The 23,339-nt window shown below is 36.8% G+C and overlaps 1 protein-coding gene across 3 annotated transcripts in view; it reads right to left on the minus strand.

Annotated features, from left to right (window-relative positions):
• Positions 1 to 11,019: 11,019 nt before the first annotated feature.
• The window catches only part of SLIT2 (slit guidance ligand 2), a 263,931-nt gene continuing 251,611 nt past the window's right edge, over positions 11,020 to 23,339 (minus strand). For all 3 annotated transcript variants that reach the window (XM_065634966.1, XM_065634967.1, XM_065634968.1), the window contains 4 exons: positions 20,816 to 20,970; positions 15,863 to 16,151; positions 12,421 to 12,632; positions 11,020 to 11,331 (listed from right to left, as the gene is read on the minus strand). In XM_065634966.1, coding sequence (XP_065491038.1) covers positions 11,090 to 11,331; positions 12,421 to 12,632; positions 15,863 to 16,151; positions 20,816 to 20,970 — 898 coding nt within the window. In that variant the 3' untranslated portion in view covers positions 11,020 to 11,089. The remainder of the gene's footprint in view (positions 11,332 to 12,420; positions 12,633 to 15,862; positions 16,152 to 20,815; positions 20,971 to 23,339) is intronic.

Below are 23,339 nucleotides of genomic sequence, written 5' to 3' on the forward strand. Positions count from 1 at the left end.
TATTATCCAGTTGTGGGTACAAAACACCACACTGGATCAAGACTCAGAAAGATTTGAATTCAGGTCACAGCGCAGCTTGTGGAAATCTTGTGTGCAGTGCTTGCTTTCCTTTGCCTAATATTCCCAGTATTTCTCTTTTACCTCTGTATTAGTATGATGATCATATTCAGAAGACATAAACCAAACTATGCTCATGAGAGTCTTGAATGGCCTAATGATGACAGCCTAACCAGAAAGTATTGGTGTTTTAATGTGTCATGTAGAGAATGGCCTTATTAAATTCTTCTTTAAGAGTCAATGCATAAACAGATTTTGGTTTTTTTTTTCTTTCCTTTATTGCAAGCAGTTATATTACTTTATAGTAGCTCCCATTTCCTAATACACTTCTCAAGATGAGCCAATCTTGTAAGCTACAAGATGTCATCAGTTCCCAATGCCAGTGAAGATGGCCGAGGGAACTCAGTGATTCCACAGGCTGAGGATTGTCCAAGGAACTGTCATTCAGCTATAATTTGGCATTTGTTTGCTTTCATAGGTTTTTAACCAATGGTATGGGATCCTGTGATTCATTCTGAGTTTCAGTGCTGTTTTGTTTTGTTTTTCCCTCTTCAGGGCAAGTATAGGGAACAGTTAATTTTGTGTACTCAGTATTTAGATTTTGTAGTGTAAAAGGCTAACAAAATGCAACTTGTCTTAGAGCACTGGGGTGTGCCACCTATTACTTGCTAAAGGAAATCAGGATGCTGAACTAGATAAATATGATCTGTGTTTTAGTTTTGCAATTTTTTAAAATTGCGTGTTACTTCATTGCCCAAGGTCAGTCTTGTCAGACAAGTGGACCAACAGTTCTCTAGAGTAACATAAAACCATTAAGTTGCTCTTTGATCTTGCACCTTCTTTAGAACCTTTTAATCAATTAACCATGAAGCTACTCAGCTTGTCTTATTTCCTGCACATAAAACTACTTTGGTCGAGCTGACACATTACTACATTATAGATCAAAGATTGAAGGAAACTTCACATCCAACCAGGATAATTATGTGAAATTTTTCTGAATCCGTTATATAAATTTTCATGCCTCATTTGGAGGAAAACAGCATTTTGATCTAGATTGAATTAAAGGATTCATGTGTCTTTTAAAGGGTGGCTAAATGGGTTTGTGCATGATTGACCTTACACAAGGTGTGGATAGATTTCACAGCTAGGCTGCTGAGCCTCAACTGTCCATCTGTCCTTTGAGAGTACCCACTGTTCATAATAATAGGAAACATGACCGGTTGGAACATAGACACTGATCTCTTGTTTAGGATGTCTTTAAATACGAAAGAGAAATTGAATGTATTGTGATGGGATACAGATTGAAATTCTTTTAGCTCAGGAATTAAATTTTGATAATGGAAAGAGTTGTGGTTTCAGGCTTATAAGGCCACACTTCTGTGAACTTATTTGTATGCACAAAATGCTTTTTTAATCAAGAATCAGAGATACCTTCAGTATTATGTTCTTAAAGATCTGCAATTGTTGATACTATTGTTTTATAGCTACATGCGAATTAAAGTGTCTCAAAAGATATACTCCATTCCTTCTGTCTGAATACTGGAATACACAGCTTCAATCAGCTCCTCGTTTGCAATGACACAGAGTGTCACCTACACCAGTCCAATGGAGCAAAGCATCTCCTCGGTCAGATTTTGCTTAAGGCATATTTTGCACATCTGTTTCTTGTGGGATTGGTTTGTTCTCCTTCTGTGTGCTGTTGCTGTATGTGAAGATGGCCTGGCCCAGATAAGGGTGTCACCTGATGCACGTGCATCGTCAGCAGGTAGAAATACCAAGAACCAGCATGATTTCTGAAGAAAAATCTGGCTCTAAAAATTTCTTTAAACCAGTAAAGAAGCATTTTTGAAAGAATCCACTTTGCGAAATGATGGTGTAGGATATTCTTCACAGACATCTCCTTATTCTCTGAAGGCATATCTTGCATCTAGACTCGCTATACTTTAAAGTAGATAGGAAATAGGAACCCTTAGAGCTGCTATAACTTACAGTATTTTCATGCTAAGTTTAAGCCACACTCTCTTTGCAAATCTGTATTGATTTTTCTGAATGTTACACTTCCTTTAGCTAAACAGCTCCCTGCTGATGTTTGTCATCTTCCTTTTAAGCTGAATAAAAGAGAATGAACAAGTCTGTGCATGGCATGAATAAATTGCTCTTTGATAGATATGCTTCTTGGGTTCTGAACAAAGAAGAGCACATTCAGCTCTTGGTACTAAGGAAGAAATATTTTCCCTAATTTCCCCCTGCACAAATTCCTCATTTAGGTCTAAATGGAAATTTTCCAGAAAAGGAAAGGTTATATGTGAAACTTACTTTTACATTTACCACTGCCATATCTTTTTTGTGCTGGATTTGGTTTTCAGTGGGGTGCTTTCCTTTTGGGATTTGAAAAGACACAAAAATCCAAAAGGAGTCAGTAGGACGTTACGCTTGATTTTGAGCCTAAAGCAGGCCAAACTTTAGATTCTGTTTTTTGTTTTCTTTCTAACTAAAGCTATAAATCATCCCAGATTCATCAAACTGTTTGCAAATCTAATCCAAGCTGGACCAAGTTACAGACTGGACCAAGATGTAGGTTTATAGTAATGCCTGAAAACAGGAAAGACTTTAGATCAGAAAGGAAAAACTATCTGGTTTCATTACATGTGGCTTCAAGTTTCATTACGAAAGGTTTTACATGGCTTTGATCCCCTAATTTGGCTAAAAACAAACAAACAAAAAGAAGTGATCTCCATGTGCACACAGCTATTTCAGTGCATGCCTGTGACTAAACTAGATGTGCTATACCCCAGTGAACTAGAGTGTGCTCCACGCAGACATGCTGAATTTAAATGCATAGAGTGCAAAGTCAAGATAGATTAGGTCAAACTTCCTCACCGCCAGCTACCTTGAATTCTTAATCATACCTGCTGTTGTTCAGAGCTGCTCAGGGGAACCAAAAACATAAATAAGAAGTTCACATCCTGAAAAACAAAACAAAACAAAGTATGCACTTTCTACCCTTATATATGTGTGTATATATATACAAGCACACACAAAAGAAAAGATTTTACAAGAAGAATCTGTTTTCCATAATGTTTTCTCATGGAGCCACAAGTGAGTCTTTAAAAGTAAGTATTAAAGAAATGCAGCAGTCTTACTACAATAGTACTCCTTTTTTTTTTTTTTTTTGTTAAAGCCCTCCTGTCTTTCATTTTTGATTGCTGTTGCTGAAGAGGAATTGCCAATTCTCTTCACTCCTCTGGAGTCTGGAGCGCAGCACTGAAAAGAAAGCTCCGTTCCCACAAATCCTTGGCACCATGGGCATGGGCAAGGGGGGCAGAGGTTTTTCTGAGGTAGCACAAGCAACATCTCCTTTAGCCAACATGCTGGAGGATGGACTGCAGTTCCAAACCCAGGTTTTGGGGACTGAGACCATTAATTCCTTTTTCTAGCAGATACAAGTGGGTAGTGGCCCCAAGCCAGCCAAGCTGGGTTTACAGCTGCTTTGCGTCACTGAAACAGCATGAAGCAGCTTGAGCCTACATTGAATCTGGCCCTAGATGTCTCCAATCTGTAATATTTTCTTCTCTGTGGGGTAATACCATTATTTTTCTGCATTTAACAAGCCTGTTCCTTGCCACGTGAAACTCAAACGGACTGTGGTCACTTCTGCTAAAAGAAGTTATTCCCAAATGGTTCTCTCCTGTCAGCATGAAGTAACAGCAGGATGACTTCTGTGGCTGGTCACTACTTTCTGGGCTATAACTGTCCATTCTACAAAATTTTGAAAATATATGGCTGAATTTGTTGCTGATGAGCAGTTGCAGCAGATAATTCCCTTTTGGGTTCACTGCCCAGCATTTTGATATAGCCAGAGTTGATTCTTTTGTATCATTATTTACCAGGCACTTGTACCTTACATATTTGATTCTTTGCTCTTTGTTCTCTTAATTAAAACAAAACCAAAACCAAACAAACCACAAATAAACAACAAACTAGGGCAGCTTGTTTGTTTGTTTCTAGCTTTCAAATGTGATTGATCAGCAGATTTTCAGTTAGCACTAGGTCTCTTTACCCTTCCTTTCAATTAACCTGAAGCTACACACGCTTTTCAGAATGGAAAGAGACCTCATTCTCCATGTCACACAGAAAGTGGGGATTTTATTACTTAAACATTTTGTCAGCCACCATTCCTGCTGATTGGTACAAGCACTTTGCTGTAACAGTTTAATAAATACTTTTACAAATGCTTAAATATTAATTAGCTGCAGAGTGTTCTTTTCCTCCCCAGCATGGTGTTTTGCCCCCACCAGATGCCTCCAGTTACCTTAGTGAATGTACCTGTGAGAAGGTGATTGCTGTGACTTACTGCCAAGGGAAGGAAGAAGTGTCTCTCTTCTGTGGGAGGGCTGGGGAGGCACCATCGGGTCCAGAGCCGGGTGGCTGGGAAAAGGAAGGACGCAAGCGGTGCCTGGAGCTGGAGAGGAGCAGTGAATGCCAAAGACTGGTCTGTGGCTTGTGGCAGTGGATGATGAGCACTGTTGTGATCAAGTGGGAGTTAACAAGCCTTTTACTTCTCTTTTTTTAAGTTGATTTGCAAAGTTTTTCATTAGTTTGGTTTTATTTTTAAAGTTTTTTTGTTTGTGTGAGTGGTTTGTTGTTTTGTTGGGGTTTTTTTTGGTGTTTTTTTTTTTTTCAGTATAACAGTGAACCTTTTTCTGCAGTGAAGTCTATGCAGTGCCACATGGTCTCACTGTGAATATTCAGACACAGAGACATGCCCAAACCTTCCTTTCCATAAAAGGTGTACTAGAATTAGGTAACTGTAACTTCTCTAGCCCTGGACACGCTGCATTCTTTCTTTCTAGGGATATACTTGGAGGCTGCTTGATAGCTTTGTTCACTAATTATGTAACAGTTTGTTCAGTAAAATAGAAGGCAACAACTAATGAATAATTACTTCTGATTTTTCTGAGAGTGTATAAATTATTTTTTTAGTAAATCTGTCTGTTTTCTGTGGTCAATTTTATTTACCGTTGACTGTTTATTTACATTTCCTGTAGAGAATAATCATAAACCTGCTCAAAAATGGGTGAACTGATAGGGCAGGAGATCCAATTAAAAAAAAAAAAAAGAGAACAGGCAAACTTCAAAATCTTTAAACTTGCTATTTCAAAACAGCAAGGAACTTCTAAAGCACAGGTCAGCTGGTATTGCTCTTATTGCTGTTACCATAGCAGAAACGCAGAAATGTGATTAAATAAATAAAACTAATCAGAAGCAAAAAACCCCAAGTTTGCAGTAATAACAGCTCAACCTATTCTCAGAGGACTTTGAAAGAAAACATACTTCTAAAGATGTGCTGTGAGAGATTTTATGCACAGCTGCAGGGGGTGGGGGGTGGGGGGGAAGTATCCTTCCCTCTCTTTAGAAGGATTAAATCTGTCCGGGAAATTAACCAAAGTGGACAAATGGGTCATCATATGGAAACAACAGATTGAAGCCCAGAATGTGAAAAACTACAAGAAAGAAGAAAAATGTCCTGGAAAAAGGCTACTGGATCTTTTTAAAGAACTTCAATGACAGAGTAAGCAACCCAGGCACATTAATTCTATCTTTGCTTGTCTCTTGTGATATGGAAAGTATCTTAAAAGGAATTGAAAAAAAAAAAAAAAGTTCTAGCAGACAAAAGCAGATAACAGTTCCCCTGGTCTGAGTCTATAAATCCATAAAATATGTAAATTATTTCAATCTATGGATGTGAGACTGTTCCACGGGAGGTAACGTAACATTTTCCAAATTATAAAGGACATAAAAATGTCTGATCTCTGTATCTGGATGTGTAACCTGTCTCTTCTTTTTTAAGGCAGGTCTTCTGATCCCTCTACAAATGTTAAATACCTGAAAAAGGAACAAAAAACAACTCTTAATCTCCTGTAGGTAGTATAAGGCAGCAATTGAGAGTCTCGAGGCTTGGTGTTTAGAACTAAAGGAGTTTACCTCTGAACTGGAATGAAATAAAAGAATGGAGCTGCAAAGACCAGAAAACGTTACTAAGATCAACATTTTGGAATTAAGCTGTGGATCTGGGAGGCAGCTTTAAAGTCTGTTCCCATGGCTGAGCAAAATTCCTGCAGCATGGGTGTCATGCTGTAGAGCTGGAGCATATTTGCTGGGACTGGGGATAGCCAGAAGTCTTGCTGTTCAGTGAGATGACTGTTTTTTCTCAGCTTGACAAATGCCATGCAGCACTGACAGAATACTTCTCCTTTGCTGGCCATCACCCCTACGGACACTGGCCAGAACAGCAGCAGCAGGAACATACCCTCCAACTCTGATTTAATCACATGGAGCCCAGGAGACTAGTGAATAGAGCTGTTAACTCTGTTTGGTTTGCTTTTCCCATCTGTGTTTTATTAAACTGAGGGCAAGATTTATTCACTTTTTTAACATCAGAATCTCTTGGTGTCCAAGATGATGGTTGATGTTAAGGTATATATACACAGTTTAACCTGGCTGAGGGCCAGAGAGGCCTATGATTTCCAGCCTAGACAATTTATTTGCAAAAAGACACAAAATCCCTCTGCTCTCAGACATTTCTGAAAGGATGAGCACAACTGCTTCCCACTCTCCCGGGAACACAGTACATAAAGAACACAGTAAAACAGTAGGCTCTCTGGGATGAGCCAGGCTCTCCAGGCATGCAGGCAAACACTTCAGTTTTACTTTACTCCTGACAGCCCCTACATAGTCACAACTACCAACGATTTTCTTATTTCCACTCCAGGAATCTTAAATAGATTGGAGGTACCAGCAAGCACAGTGTGTAAATATTTCTTCTAAAAGCCAAGAATCCTGAGTGGCTCAGCTGGGGAGTTGCACTTTATGGAAACTGAAATTATGTGCCAGGCTCTCCACTGTCAGGTGGGATAGCTGAAGCACAGACACTTGCATGCCTAATGAGCTACTGCGAGAATAACACTTGCTTACAAAGGAGAAGAAAAGGAACCAAAAACATGGGGTTTTGAATTGCTTGGAAAAGACAAACTTTTCCTCAAACGATAGGGTTAACTCAAGATAGAAAGATCAAGTGTGCATTTTTCAGAACTGTAAAGAGGTTTCTTCTAAATACATAAGTTTCAAGCAATAGCAGATAAAACTCCCCAAATACAGAGCTTCAATGCAAACACCCTCCAACATTCTTGATGCTTTTCCAAAACTTCTGGGCATTTTCTTCTTAACAGCAAGCTCCTTTCCCAAACATACCACTCACCCCCTCATCTCTTAATCACCATTCATCTCATCAAAACTAATATGGTGACATCAACTTTCTCTATTGCCTTGCTACTCCCCTTGCAAGGACACTGTGCATCACCAGGTCTGCCAGCTTTTTTGGTCATCTACGTAACCTCTCCATGATGGTCTTTTCCTAGGCAAATGCCTTCATAACATCATAGGAATATCATATTGGCACCTACACAGTGCATCATGCTATTACAATAATTCTTGTAATACTAAGCTTCATGATATCCCCATATGATAATAAAAATATTCTGAATAAAAGACAAGATTGTTATTAGAGTAGAACGTAGACAATAAACTGTATCTCTCAAAGCTTGTTCAAAGCCCACCATTGGTTTGCTTAAAACAGTGTTTCTAATCACTCACATATCCATCTTCCCCAGAAACTTTAATACAGGCTGCAGAATCTCATTCCACGTGTGATAGTTCCTGTTCTGAATTGACTTTCAATGTCAAAAAACCAAAACAAAACAATGACTTTTGTTACTGTTTCATTCAAGAACAGTCTTTTTTCCACACTGTTTCACATTTTTATAATCTGTGTGATGACAGTAGGAGCAGTGCACGAGCCAGTACAAATTAAGTAGTATTCATGTGCTTTCTCTTTTATAGCTTTTAAGAATACTGGCAGAAAATGATAGAATCTGCAAGTTTCAGCTTTCTTGGTTTCTAATGAAAAAAGAATTTGCATTGTATGCAGCATTAACTCCAAGTGAACTTCGTTAGTGTACTGAGTTGTATCCTTCAGACCCAATGTTGTTTATGCATTTTATTCAACACATTAAAAGCAGACTGTATGAAAGCGATTCCTATAGCAGGCAGCAGACCCTACAAGAGAAAACTACTATAATCCCTGAGCACTGTGTTAAAAGCTGCATAACTTAAGTTTTTGAATTAAAACCTATGTGTCCGGAGTGTTCAGCACTGAACTAAATTCTCCACTGTGTTAGCTATGTCTAAAGCTACAGTTTCCTCAGATCCCCATTTCCCTTTTAGAGAAGACAGCTACGAGGCAGTCTATTATAGCAATAGTACAAGAAACTTGATTTAGGCATCAAAAAGGTGTCAGGGTGACCCATCCCACTGAGAAGGTTCTTTCTCGTCATGCACAGTGGCACACCATGCTTAAGGGCTTTTTTTTTAGCGGTGAGAATACAAGGCTGCTCAGGTTACTAAAGTGAGCTGAGTCACTGTTTGATGTCAGTGCCTTACATTCCTCCAGGGGGATAGGTTGTGGTGGTTTTTCTCTCTTTTTTTTTTTTTTTTTCTCTCTCTAAATTCTTAAGTTTTTGTTTGGTTCTGCATAGAAACCACAAAAAGACCCTGTCTTGACGGCCTCAGGATCACTAGTAACTGATAGCATTGCTTGAATATCGGTGCAGAGTTCCTCTTTGTCAGTATGAAAACAGAAAGCAGCTCAACTCCATGTACTTGGTATAGGGATTTTGATCATATACAGAAAAATAATGCTATTTATCCAAGAATACTATATAAGCACTGTTGTGCAAAAATGGCTGCTTTTCCCTCAAAGACACCCCTGTTTACTGAAGATTATTCAGAAGTCATAGAAACTGCAAAGGCAGCCTCACGCTAAAGGCTGTTTCATTGGATATTTAGACAAAATCTAAAGTACACTAACTAAAATAACACAAAAGTATCTAGAAAAATTATATGATGGAAGAGAAACCTGGTTAAGTATCATCCCATACAATTGCTTAAATTTAAAATACTTAGTCCAAGATTAGTGAAAATGAAGCCCTCTGAAAAATCCAATTACTTGCTAAAACAACTGTCAAATTGCCATTTCTATAGACATTAAAATATTTGACCAGACTTAATTTGCCTCTTCATGCAGTGTACTTTATTTTTAAGTCTTTTGTTAATTTTGGTATGAGTTCAGCTGTGTTTGTAATGAACCGACATTTTCAGATGTCACTGCCTGTAGCTGTAATAATCCCAAATTAATTCCTTCTTCAGATTTTCAGCAATGAATACACTACATCTAGGGTTGGGTTTTATTCTGGTTTTTTTTTTTTTTTTTACCAAATATTCTTTGCAACTACAGATGTTTAATTAAAGGCTGTTAGACAATTTAAACTTCTCAGAATAATACAAATAAAAGCTGTTAATGAAGTAAATATCTGTTTAATTTACAAACATCAGTAGCATTACTGATATCAGTCCAAATAAGACAAAGCACACTGCATTACACATGTACATCTAACTTTTTTGTAAAAAAAATAATAAAATAAAATTGAAAAACATCTGCATTTTTACAGGGTACCCTGGGTTTTACTGAAAGAACACAACCCACTATTGATTACCAATTCTACATTATAATTTAGCAGCAACATGTTAACATGGGGAACATTAGGGCAGTAAAGTAGTTTTATTATTTGGGGAAAGTCACAGTTCTTGATAGCACAGCCTTTTTTTCTTTTTTATAAAAAAGGTAAAGAGCTCCATGGGAATATTAATTTAAAAAGATCTACCTTCTAATGTAATTTACTACACGCCATCTTATTTTCTGTAAATACTGTATATAGGGAAAATTAACTTCTCTACAATTGCCACCTAGCGTAAAGACATTTTCTGTCATACATTACGGGTTCTTGGAAGGTGTCCTGAATATCTGCTGTATGTGAAAACTGCAGATTGTCATCACTTTCAGATTCAGTGACACCAAGTGGTCAGATTCTAAGGAAAAGAAAAAGGGGAAAGGGAGGAATAAACAGACTGAAAACATTTACCCCAAGACGACATGCTACGTTAGTTCTATTGCAAAAAGTCCTGATTTTTAAGTCCTTTAAAAAAAAATTACAAAAATACTGGGACAAATATAAATTAATATATATTAAAGCATTGAAAAACAGTAAAAGGGATGGTCTAAAAGGGTTAAGTACAATGTACTTTGATACAATAAATATTTCTCAATGAAACCAAATACTGTATAGAGTTGTTTAGAAGTCATAGAAACAGAAATCCATATTATCACTAATTTATCCATCAATAATCTATTTTTATCATCCCCCAAACATTTATATTACAAAAAAATTAATACTGGAAAAGGGCAGATAAACACTTTTTAATACTTCTTTTGCTAACATGCTGACATAAAAGTATACATCATCAGGAGATTTCAGGATTATAGTATATTCTTATATCTCCCACTTCCCATCCATTAAATGGGACCCATCTTCTCAAGATGCTTAATAATTCCAAAAGATAAAATCTATTTCATACAATTGTTATTTCTGTATAATCTGATTCTTTTCACTCATAATGCTTCCTCATCCATAGGTAAGTGATTGGTACGGTCTGTCAAGACAATAAAATATACTGATACGAAAGTGAAAAAACAAGCCTCGTGTTCTGGTCAATATTTCATCTCTGAGCTGTTAAGTTGAAAGTCACATGTGTGTAGTGTCAGTGTATCTTCAGCATGTTATAAAGAAGAATCCGTGTTAAAAGCAGTTAAAGTTTCCCATCTCTGTTGCAATGTTACCAGGTCTTTTTTTTTTTTTTTTTTCTTCAAAGCTCCTCTTGGCTATGAGAAGTCTCAGTTCAAGCACTTGAATCTTTTTTTTTTTTTTTCAAATGAAGAAAAAGTCTTTATTCTCATAATAAAAATAAGTCTGTTCTGTATTTTACAATATATTTCAAATATTTCCACTATGAAGCATTAATTAGTCCGACACGGCCAATAAGTGTACAACATTTCAAAAGACAAGTGTGACAGGGACACTTAGGAAGGACAATTTGTACAGCCACACTTCACTACTTTTTCAACCTCGTCCACAAATGACGACCCGTCAGTGCATTCAAAAGAGTATTTCCGTCTCTTGCTCCTTAGTGGTCCACAGCACTGCCCGGTTGAACATCCTCCTTTACATTCTAGTCTCGATACCTTCTTGGTCGTCTGGCACGCTGCATACCCTTGCTGCTTTTGGTAGTAATCTCGGATTCGTTCCCCTCGACAAGAGATTTCTGTAGAAAACAACATTTGAAATAAGAGATACACTTTTGAGACGCAGGTCAAAGAACGGTTGACATTGCTAAGGAAGATTCTGTGTTTCAAACTGCAGTTTGGATCAATATTTTAAAGTTTGACTCAGACTGTATATTGGAAATTAGTGGTTCTACGAAACATAATTTGATTAATGCTGAGTTTTACTTCTTATACCTCCTATTTTCAGTAAAGTTTATATTATGCATATGTAAACCATAAATACAAAGCTATTACAATGACAAGAAAATTGGAAGCTTAAATCTTTTCCTCTTTTATAAAAAATACACATCTTCTGTTCCTACATTGCTTGCAGCTGGTTCTATTTACTATAGGGAAATGTTTCAGAGAGCATGCAATTTAATTTATTAGACCTGGAGTTTAATATTATTCAAACTGTTATTTAATACAAGTTACATTCCACTAACTTCATAAATTACTGAGGTATAAAACCAGCTAAAAATGAGACATCTGTTAAAAGTTCTACAGCCATATTCTTCTATCCACATATATGTACCATATGAAATAAATGCCATCTGGGGTAAGGGAAAGAGAAAAAAGGGAGAGCAAGCTTTGATAGACAAAGGAAAAATAAAAAGGTAGGGGGAAAAGTCATCCTGTTTTCATCCATCTCACCTGCATAATTCGCTGTGATAAATCAGTTGAAGCTGAGAGGTCAAAAGTAGAGTTTGTGATAAAACTAGGAGCAGAATCATTGGATTTGGCTTCTCAGTTGCAGAAAGCAGAGACACAATAAATACAGAAAGATACAGCAGGTAAAAGGTAATAGTTAAAGATAGTAAAAATGTGTTTTTGAATAAATGCAGAAAAGAGAAATGTTTTCACAGCAAAACATTTGATGAAAAAATCCTGAAAATGTAAACAAATTCATGGGAAAAGGTTGATTTTTCGCTGAGATAAATACTTATGGTAAAAACCAAAAAACTAAAAAACCAACAAATGTGTGTATTGTGGGGAAAAAATGTTGGTAATGTTTTTGGCTGTTCATGTTTTAATAAAAAAAAAAAATTCTACGACCAAAACAACAACATGATTTTTAATATTTTTACCTTTATCACAGCTGTCCCCTGTGTATCCGCTGCTGCATTCGCAATATGGTTTCCCAAGTCCTGAAAGCCTGCATTTGCCATGTTTACACCTGATGGATTGGCAGGGGTTAAACAGCTTTTCATCTTCATCACAGAGGACTCCCCCATGTCCCTGCAGGCATTTACAACTGTATGAAAACGCATTGATCGGCAAGCAGGTACCATGCACACATCTACAGGGGAAACAAGCCCAAGAGAATAAAAATAAATTATTCATCAAAGTTCAGGCTAAGCAACATTAACTACAAATACTTTGGACTGTACTCAGAAGAAATTGGTTTTGTTTTTAATGGACTTTTTCAGTGAGATGCAGTGAAGTGGTTGATAATTGGTATGCAGGTTTACACAAAACAAGCTGCAGTACGGAAATCTGTCTCACCAGAAAACAGCCACTGTAGATGTGTTATGGAAGACTTTTACAGGCCACCGTTATTAAAAGCAACATTTCCTGTCTACCTAAATTTTCAGCATGCTTTTGAGAAGAACACAGCAAAATCAAGACCAAATATAATCCACTATAATTAAATAGAGGAAAAAGGACACTCACCTGAAATTCCGGGTCTTGTATAATTTAAAAAACCCACCACTATTGTCACTCATTGAATATGGACCTCCCAGCACAAAGACAGGTCAGGCACTTCCTAGCTGAAACTTTTCTGACCCAAGCAACGGCAGTTTCGAAGCTGAACACGTGCTCTCCCTTCAAATACCATCAGTCTGCATTGCCAACTGCCAGTCGTGTGGTCATACAACATACAAGGCAGGTCTCCACTTCACTGAAATCCACCAGCCCTCATCTAGCACTCATGCAGAAACTCACCCCGGCTGAGATTGCATATTATCAAGTCTCACCCAAGTGATTAAACTAGCTGCCCTCTCCGTTGAGCTTTGAAAAACATTTGTGGCAGGCTCAAATTCTGCTAGACAAAATAGGCTGAGAGTTAAGCTGCATCTGCTAAGTTCTGATGTACAGAATGGGAACACATAGCTCATCTTGTCTTGTGAGGGAAGTCGTGTTTCCCAAAAGGAGGATGTTTAACTACCTGCTCATAGGTGCAAACTGAAGATTAGGGGAATTAATCTTCTGAAAACGTAATCAATGACTGAATAACTTTCTTCCTAGAAATAATGTTATTTTCTTTAACTGTTGCCTTGATCCACAAGTTTTCTATCTACATACTGTTTCCTAGGGAGACCACAGTGAACATTCCTCTGTAAGGAAGAATGTAATCCTGACGTTCAAAGCCACAGTTTCTCCTCTCTAATGTTTTTCCTCTCTGTATTGTAAGATTGCTAAGCCCACAACCTCCTTAGTAGGTTGTGGCAGCTACCTAAATAAATATATGAGTAAATGAAAAGCTTTAGTAAAAAAAAAAATCCCATTGATATAAGATAAAATCCTCTTTTCAATTTGAAGATGGCAAAAATTTATATAAAATTGTATTTCATAGTAAAAGAAGACTTCTGTTAAAAACAATATCTCATTTTGAATTTTTTTAGGTAACCTAGTCTGTATTTCTGGGAACTTTTTGCTTTGTACTCTACATCAGTACAGGAAGGAATTTAGTAAAATTGAAAAGAATGCACAAGAGCTTTTAACTTTGATAAACTTGCATTAACTATTTAAAACTGTTTCAGTTTATAAAAATCAACAAGTTCCACTCACCAGTGAACTCTGCCTTACAATTCTCCATCTGAACTCTGTGCAAGTGCTTTAGGCATGGTGTAACTTGGTGGAAAAAGAGTATGGGAAGCCATTTTCATCACAAGATATTTAAATGGAAGGCACAACACATAGCCTCCATTCACATATCTAGTTTGGGATTAAAAGCTACAAATATAAAACTTAACTAACATCTTAAGCACTTCCAACTTTCCTGTTATGCAAGAGTCTGTACTTTTGAAGAAACTAGTTCCCTAAAAGATTACAAATTGTTCTGTGGTTGAAGCCTGATATTCCAAGACAATTAGATTAAGCAACTCAAAATGGAAGGCTTAGACAGTATCACAAAGCAGATAGCTTTTGTTTAGTTTTCATTATGTTTAGCATTTGCTCTGTTCACCATGTGTAAAACACTTTCAGGATACCTGATGTGTGAAGTTGCTTAGGTGACACTGGCATCATGTTGTGTTCTATACAGGCTGGTTTAGATATTGAAGCAATCTGTGTCAGGATCTTTGGTAAAGTTCTCCTGGACTCAGGAGATGACTAAATCTTAGGTAATGTCAACTCTGACACTCTTGCTTCCACCTGTTCTTTGAAGCTCTAAATTTCATCTTCAGAATGTACTGAAAAGAACATCAAGCTAAGTGCAAACTCTCAGGCAGAGTTTCCTCTTCTCTAATTTTAGGTACCTATGTCAGGCACTCAAGTTAGATGTATAATTGCCATAAGCTCACCACACACTATATGAAAACATCACTTAAACATCATTTTATATTGGAATTGAAAATAATCTTATTAGAATCTCTCAGCAAAATCAGGCCACTGGTCCTCAAAAGTTATATAGGCCAGAGCACTGAAAAAGCAGCAGCCAAAAGATCCAAGCAGGCTTACTTTACAAGGAAAAAAAAAAAAGAGAGAAAAGTTTGCCAAACTGTAGTAAGGAAAACGGTAAGGGCAAACATCTTTTTGCCTATGACCAATAAATCCTAAAGAACTTCGAACTTCTGAAGTTTCTGATCTTCTTGTGCTGGGAGACCATGAGGCAAAAAAATGGAATCTGTCTCTATAGTAAATTTAAAAGATGAATATGCATAGATATCAATACTCTCATATACCCACATAGACATATCATTTGCTCTCTCTCTCCACATATATGTACATGACCCTCTATATAAACAAATATAAAATGACCCACCTAAAAAGTTCTAGTCAAATCAGCAAAAAGAATTATCATAGAGGACTTAAACAGAAGTTTAACATAAAGGTAGAAATCTATTTTCCTGCTAAAACCCAGGTTACTGTGAAAATATGAAAACAGTAGATATATCAAGTTTTTAAGACATATTAGAGATTAATAATAATAATTGTATTTCCTCATTCTACGCAATTATAAATAAGCAATTAGAATTTTTTTTTCCATTTGCGACTTCTTCTAAATGATTTTTGTATCAACACTTGCATCGGTGTAACTCATTACAGAAGTTGCCCATGTAAGAACATATCCCAGGCTTTAGGCAGAACTTCAGGGAGATGTGTGTATCTGCTCCCCTAAACTGGGGACTTTTCCTCATTAAATTTACAGAAAGACTATACTATAACCTGGACAAGGTTTTCACTTGTACATGGCCAGGATATTTTGTTTCTTGCTGAAAAAATGTGAACATTTATGAAAAAATATATATGGCAGAAGACTTATATACATATTATAGTACTGTTCTGTCTTGAGGAAGGACATACTTATTTCCAAGACATGGGTCGTTAGTTTGTTGATCACAGAGGAGTCCAGTCCATCCTCCTTCGCACTCGCAGGAAAAGCCTGACTGGCTGGTAGCATGGCATGTTCCATGCACACAAACTTTCTTATGACAAGGCTCGCAACCCGGTAGAATTCCCACTTGCAGTGGCACATTTCTGAAGTCCTGGAGTTCACTGTTGATATACAGATTACGGATGCAACCATGGAAGCTGGTGCCATTCTGTCCTGGAGACTGGCGTAAAGCTGCTATATTATTTTTCACGGGCATTCCTAGGAAATTAATAACAGCAAATAATCGATGTAATCTTTGGTACAATTTTCTATATTGTTTAACCTATTTTTAAAATTTTAAAAGACATATTTCTTCCTAATTAATTATTCTTAGATATTCAGCCTACAATTATGAGCAATGATCTAGCATTTGGAAATTGTCCTGGCTGTTAAGCACGCATGTAAACCAGGTCCAGATCCCTAAGTCTCCAGGTCCAGCTGAAGAGATGTATACAGGACTTCACACAGAAAGCTCACAACTGTGAAAAGGATCAGATTCATGCCTGGTTTTTACCTACTGCAATTAAGTACAGGAGATTACATAGTTTCTGAATTTTGGACAAACAAAAGTTGTTGAAATTTAACAGCTGATAAATTATTTTTTGTAAGCTACTAAGATACTCAAATCCAGAAGAATTTAGTAGGACCAGCTCATTAAATTGGAGCTGGCATACAGATTTTAAATGTGAAATTTTGCTAGTGAAAATTACTGGAAAGAAAAGCTCAACAGGAGTAGGTTCCATTACTTTCAAAAATATTTTTGTTCAGCATGCCTCAAACACAGATTAATAAAAAAGCCACTCATAGTTTGCCATTACAGTTTTGAACTGTTACAGGTGTAACTGGAGCAGGAGGTATTAGCAATGCAGTTATTCTGTTGTGATCAGTTAATCATTGAAGACTATTTCAGAAGGAACATTACTGTTAAACGTTGTTTCCCTGCAAAAATGAAGTTTCTTCTAGTTTCTCCTACTCTTACTTCCTGAAACTAGTAAGTAAAGGAAATCACAGTGTACTGAGCATGAGAAAAGGATCTGTTTATCTGAAAATAAATATGCCTATTAGCTGTGCGGGTTTATTCATAGGCAAAATTAACAAATTTCATTCTGCTACTTAGATAACAACCACAGAAAGCAGTAACGTTCTGCATTGTTGCTCATTAACCAAGTAAACCGATACTTCTAATGGTTTTATATAGTAACTCTGAATAGTTAAGAGTAATGTAGAAGTGTTATGCAACCTAATGAAGTCCTGCCTTTCATTTAGAGGTTATTGTAATTTCAGTAGTGCTAAGCTTCAGTGACTACAGCAATGAACAATATTGCATCCATAATGCTGAAGAGCTTAATCTCCTTTGATCTTATCAATTAAGTAAAACCCACTTGGGATCCTTACATTAAAGGACTCAAACTGCAAACGATCATTAGTTTCCATTTCCTCAACACTATTTGCCATATTCTCAAAATCCAGGGACAAGGCAGACTCATCAAGACCTCTTCACCCTGATGTCTCCCTTGAAAGTAACACTCAGCAAATGTTTAAACATATGGCCTGAGGTATCTAATAGCAGAATAGATGCGCTGAATTTATCCATTGTAAAAATAAAAGCTGCATAAAAATAAGTACACCAAGGCAATGCTAAAATAAATGTTGTTAGGAAATTTAGATATGATTTCTGGGAACCATATCACACAAGATAAGATAATATGAGGTATATCACATGTGATTCAGAGATTTTTTTTTTTTTTTTGTCTATGATCTCTAATATGGAAGACATTTGGAAACACGCTGCATGCATATACACAAGCTTTTTGCTTCTTCTTGCAAGTTATCAACTGTTAGAAGGCCAAAGTCTGTGCAAAAGCTGCTGATATTCTTCAGCAATATTTCCCAGATAATTTTTAGATAAAGGTTCTTTAACAGTTAGAAAAGAACTGCCACAGAAATAACGCAGACAAATATTTGAGCTCTATTTTCTGAAAGGTAAGAAGGTAGTTCCTGTCCCCCTTTGAGCTTTTGGTCACTGAACATGACTACAGGTAAATTGCAAAATCACTGCTCAAGGAGGCAAATGTTAAGACTGCTATTAAATAACAGTCATACAGTAACACCGTCAAAAGCTGCTAGAACAGAGTAGGTACAAATGAAAAGCAGCTGATGCCCTACCTGTCTCAGAAATAGGGACTTCTGTGAAACAAGGTGCCATTCTCAGCTAGTAAAATATGGTCTAATTTTTGAGAGAAGAATGTGAAGTATCAGTGAAGTCTGCGGTCCCTTTGAAGAGTTTCTGAGAAGAAACAGATTGTCCCTTAAGACTTCTTACAAAAGACCATGGGTTTTCAATATGATTTACTGAAATCTGTTATAGAAAGACTGAAAAATATATAATCTATGGATTCAGACCACACAAGAGAGCCATACAGTTGGAAAAAAGTAAAGAGTATAAATCAATTAGCCCACTTTCTGTAAAAGTAAAGTTAAATTATCCCTTCCAAACCAAGCCAAATGTTGGGACCCAAGAATAGCTTAGTCAAAAAAAAAGCGGGGGGGAAGGAAAGAGAGAGAGAGAAAACCATACAAGGCCTTGCTGTCAAGTCTGAATTTCGTCCTGCCAGCTGAGGTGATGCTTACCAGAAATGCCATTTTAACAGGAAGGTGATAAGAGTAAGTGTAAGCTATATGATGATATAGGTGTCAAACTAAGACTTTGGCAAAGATAAGAATACTGCATAAAATCCTAGTGAGAATTTGAGTTCTTAACTGATGAAAATGTGTGACTGAATTCTCTAAAAATTCTAGATACAGTTGGATAAGAAAAAAATGAACACATCTCAAAAAGATGGGTAATACGAAGATACAAGAGTGAAAGTTAACTGTCTCCAGAATTTTAAAGGTCATAAATAGATAAACATAAAGAACAGAAAAGTTCAAGAATCGAATACCAGCCTACTGTTTTTTTTGCTTTATTTTTTAATGTGCTTCTAATGACAGTTTTCATCCTGGTTTGGACCAACACTTTCTATGACAGTGGAAATCATCATCTGCTTGGAGCCTGAATGTGAAGAATAGAAATAGAAGGAACACAGGCCCTCTCTAAAGAATGTGAACTAGGATGAAAAACCCTCCTGCTCTTAAGCATCGAACCACTGAAGGAAAAGTTTATTTCCAAAAATATTTTTTCTGATACTTCAAGATGATGATGCAGATTAATACAATTGTTCTAATGGGGACACAGATCTGCAAGGTGAAGAAGTAAGGAGGAGAACCACATGTCAGAAATCAACAAGTGTTAGCACTGCAGAGAATAAATGTTTTTAGCTGGAAGTCTAGCCTCATTTCATTAAAAAAAGTGGCCATAACAGACAGAGGGATCATTCTGCACTATGCTCAGTTTTTAAGAAGTAGCAAAATTTGCCTTAGCAGTCATTAAACAACAAACTGCTGTTGACAATACAAGTAAGCAAGCATAAAGTGTCTTATTAGAATCTAGGACCATCTCTCCTTCCAAAACATGTGGCATAGGACACTATGCAAACAACACTGTAGAACTGATATACATGAAAAAATGCAGATGTGCTTCCACAAGGCAACCCTCCTTTGAAGAGTCATGATATGAAGCTATTTTAAAGGCAGCTTAAATATTTGATAATGTTAATTCTTTTCTCTGCTGGTATGGGGTGTGATGACTAATGATGAATTCTGTCTTTCCCTCTTACGTGGAAGGAAGTAATGACAAAATCTGAAAAGATCTGACAAAAAAGCTGAAGTGTTTCAAGGGAAGAATGGGAATTTTCAGAGACAAAACTCAACTTACCCCTCATCAGTTGTAACCGAGGCACTTGTGCAGGTTTTATAGGAGACATAGACTATTCTTGATCTGAATTAAAGTAGCTTCGTGTTTTTCTTTCCTATTAGAGATAGACCTAAGCAGCCAGCCTGAGGTTTTCCATATATTTAGAAAGAGGATAAAAAGCATCTTTGCTAGAGAAAATAGGCATGTCATGAATGTACTACTGATAGCATGATTTTTTTGCAAGGAGACAAGATGCTCAAGTCTAAAAACTTATTTTCAGACACAAAACACTGATCACTAAGAACTTAAACTTGCTACCAAGGACAGTAGGAATGCAAAAAGTGGTAGCTGAAGTTTCTGACTTTTACCTACATCATGCAGGCCCATCAGAAATTCAACAGACACTCCTGGTTAAAACAATGGGTTTGACTCCATCGTTCTACAAAGTAAATTGCAGAAAATGATCAAAAATGTTTCAAATGGTTTATCTCCACAATCACCTACTACTAGTTTTACTGAAACAAATAATTCTTTCTTCTCAAAACAGAACAAAAAATCCCAAACCTGCCACATACTGTGAGGCAACTGTCCAACTGGCTCCCTTCTTATACCATAACTCCTATCAGCCCTAAGCAATAAAATCTCCAGACAGAAATTATACTTCATGGCTTGATACCTTGCTGTCATTTCCCGCAGATAGGTGCACAATGAAATAGAGATGCAAAACATGATCAAAACAGAATGTTACCGTTCTACGCTTCCTGAATAGTTTTCTGAATAGGTGACTACTGCATCTTCAGGTAGCTAATCAATGTTAAACACACTTCTTCAGTATAACAGAGAGCTACACAACAGTAGAAAATTACAGAATTTTACAGTGGGCATCAAATATCCATACTGATAAAAAAGCAACAGGTGCAATTTGAGGATATACTATTTATTGAAATTGAAACTATTCAGATTAACCATTGAGGTTTCATCTTAAGGTGTTATCTCAATGAATCAGTCTCTCACCATGTGTTTATTAATGTATGTTACCAGAGTAAACTAGCTATGAAACTGTTAGTAAGAAGCTGTAAGATCCTCTTACCTCCTACATACAGTGGAGAATCAAAATTCAGAGTAGATTGCTTGGACAAATTGGTAATTATCTTGGGGCTTCCTCCATCAATAGATAAAGACAGAATCTGATCCATAGCTAGCAGCTCCACAATGTGAAAATTGCCATCATTAATAGTTTCCACGCTGTAAAATAAACATTAATAGTAATTTTAAACAGTTAGAATAGTTTTTGGTTAGAATCGATTTTTGATCTTCTTCCCCTTTAATAGTTATTACAACTTCAGAATAGAACTCCTCCAGGAGCGCAGTCTCCTGAAAACTAGATTTTAAGTAAGGACATGCATGTATGCTTAAGAGCTAATACAATATAATACCCATTCAATAACACTCTATTAATAATAAGTATTGTAAATTAATAGCCCTTTTTCTTTCAAAGTTATTCCTGTACTCATTAAGTAATGAGCTGTGTAAATATAAATGATATTCTAAACATCGGTTGAAATACATCTACTAGGCAGGAAGACGAACACAAATAGTTTGGAGCTTTTCTGCAAAAATAATCAGAGGGCTGGAACACCTTTTCCATGAAAAAAGGCTGAGAGAGTTTTGGGATTGTTCAGTCTGGAGAATGCTCATGGGAGACCTTTTGTGGCCTTTCAATACTAAAAAGGTCCTTATGAGAAAACTGGAGAGAGGCTTTTTACCAGGGCCTGTAGTGATAGGACAAGAGGTAACCATTTTAAACTAAAAGAGGGTAGATTTAAATTAGACAGAATCTATAAAGTAAAAGAAGATGACATAAAGTAGAAATTATTTAATATGAGGGTGATGAAACACTGGGCGGGTTGCCAGAGAAGTTGTGCGTGCCCTGTCATTGGAAATGGTCAAGGCCAGGTTGGATGGGGCTTTGAGCAATCTGGTCTAGTGCAAGGTGCCCCTGCCTTGGCAAGGGAGGTGGAACTAGATGATCTTTAAGGTCCCTTCCAACCCAAACCCTTCTATGATTCTAACATTATTTCAAGGTACTATTTGTATGCATGCGTGTGTAAGCACGTGTGTATCCTACATGTTGCATAGTATTTGGCTTACATATTTTGCAAGTCTGAAGGTGTGAGCCAACTCCAGTAATATATAAAACCTACTATATCACGGAATATGGAACTGCAGCTAACTTTAGTCCTGCCAGACCAAATCACATCATTGGTCCAGAGAGGTCCACTGATGCTAGCAATAAAGTAATTTGTCATCTTTATTAGGCATGGTTATTTCTGCCTAGCACAGTGAATACTGCGTTCATTTTTTTTTTTTTTTTTGCCTACATATACCATTTCCTTCTGCTTACTAACAAGATATGAACACGTTAGCACAAGATATGAACACTGCCCAAACGGTGTCATGCAGACACAGCTTGTTTGTGCTTATGTTGTCAGGAAAAGCCTACACATGTTACTAAGTGGAAGAAATGGCTGACTATGCTTACCAGACTCAATATCTAAGTGCAGGGTAACTACTATGCACTTGAATACAATTGAAGTACATCAGAGTATGAAGGATATTATTACTCAATGCTGAGGCTGAATATGTCATTGTACTTACTTCTAGCCCATTTTCCGCTGGAGAATAAAGAGCTGAATGTATGGCTGCATGGCAGTTATGGCAAGGAGCTGTAGTCTAGAGACCAGACATTACAACCATTCCCATAAGGACCTTTATTTGCTTCAGGGCACCATCAAATAAGTGAGCTTAAGCCTTTGAAAAAATTATTTAAATGAACCAATTGTATGATAGCCTGAGATGGACTGAGCAGTCACACAGTCAGCTCTTCTCATTAGAAAAGCAGTATAGCTGAAAGGGATTAGCTCCCTAAATCTCAAGGCAAAAAATTAAGTAAATTATCTTATAACATCCTTGGCAAAGCTTTAATTAACCTAACTGCTTTTGTCCTGGAACAGATCAGAAGCACTAATATGGTCATTTACAGCTGTGACGCATTAAATAGCTTCTTCGCTATTTATTACCAACTTTAAGTACATGGACGGGCTCAGCTCAATATGGATAAAGGATCTGCATGGTAGCATACATGCTTTACATAAACTCAGCTCTATATGAAAGTGCAAACACACACCAGAGCAGACACTGCCAGAATAAACACTTTTCAGGAGTGGGCAGGAGGGGGACTGCCAGCTTTCACGAGGGGAAGGAAAAGGTCAGGGTTCATAATTCATAAAGAGTAAGTTCTATTCAAGGAATTAAGAGGTTTGTTTGCTGTGATCAAGCAATAGCAAAAGTGCTAGGATTAATTTATTTAACACATTTCAATGAATCTGGGAAAAAAGTTGTGCTAAGAAATCAAAATGCATATGGCTTCTTGACTTAAGTGACCAAGAAACTGTAATATAATGTTCTTATTCTAAGGAAACTCATGTTATTTTACAACATATTAACCTTTCACATAATAGTATTTAATAGGATGAGAGCAACACAGAACATGCATTTTTATAGCAAGAGGTCATTCCATGGATGTATAAAACATAATGTGTAAATGGAATGTG

The sequence above is a fragment of the Caloenas nicobarica genome, chromosome 4 (assembly GCF_036013445.1).
Source record: "Caloenas nicobarica isolate bCalNic1 chromosome 4, bCalNic1.hap1, whole genome shotgun sequence".
NCBI lineage: Eukaryota > Metazoa > Chordata > Aves > Columbiformes > Columbidae > Caloenas > Caloenas nicobarica.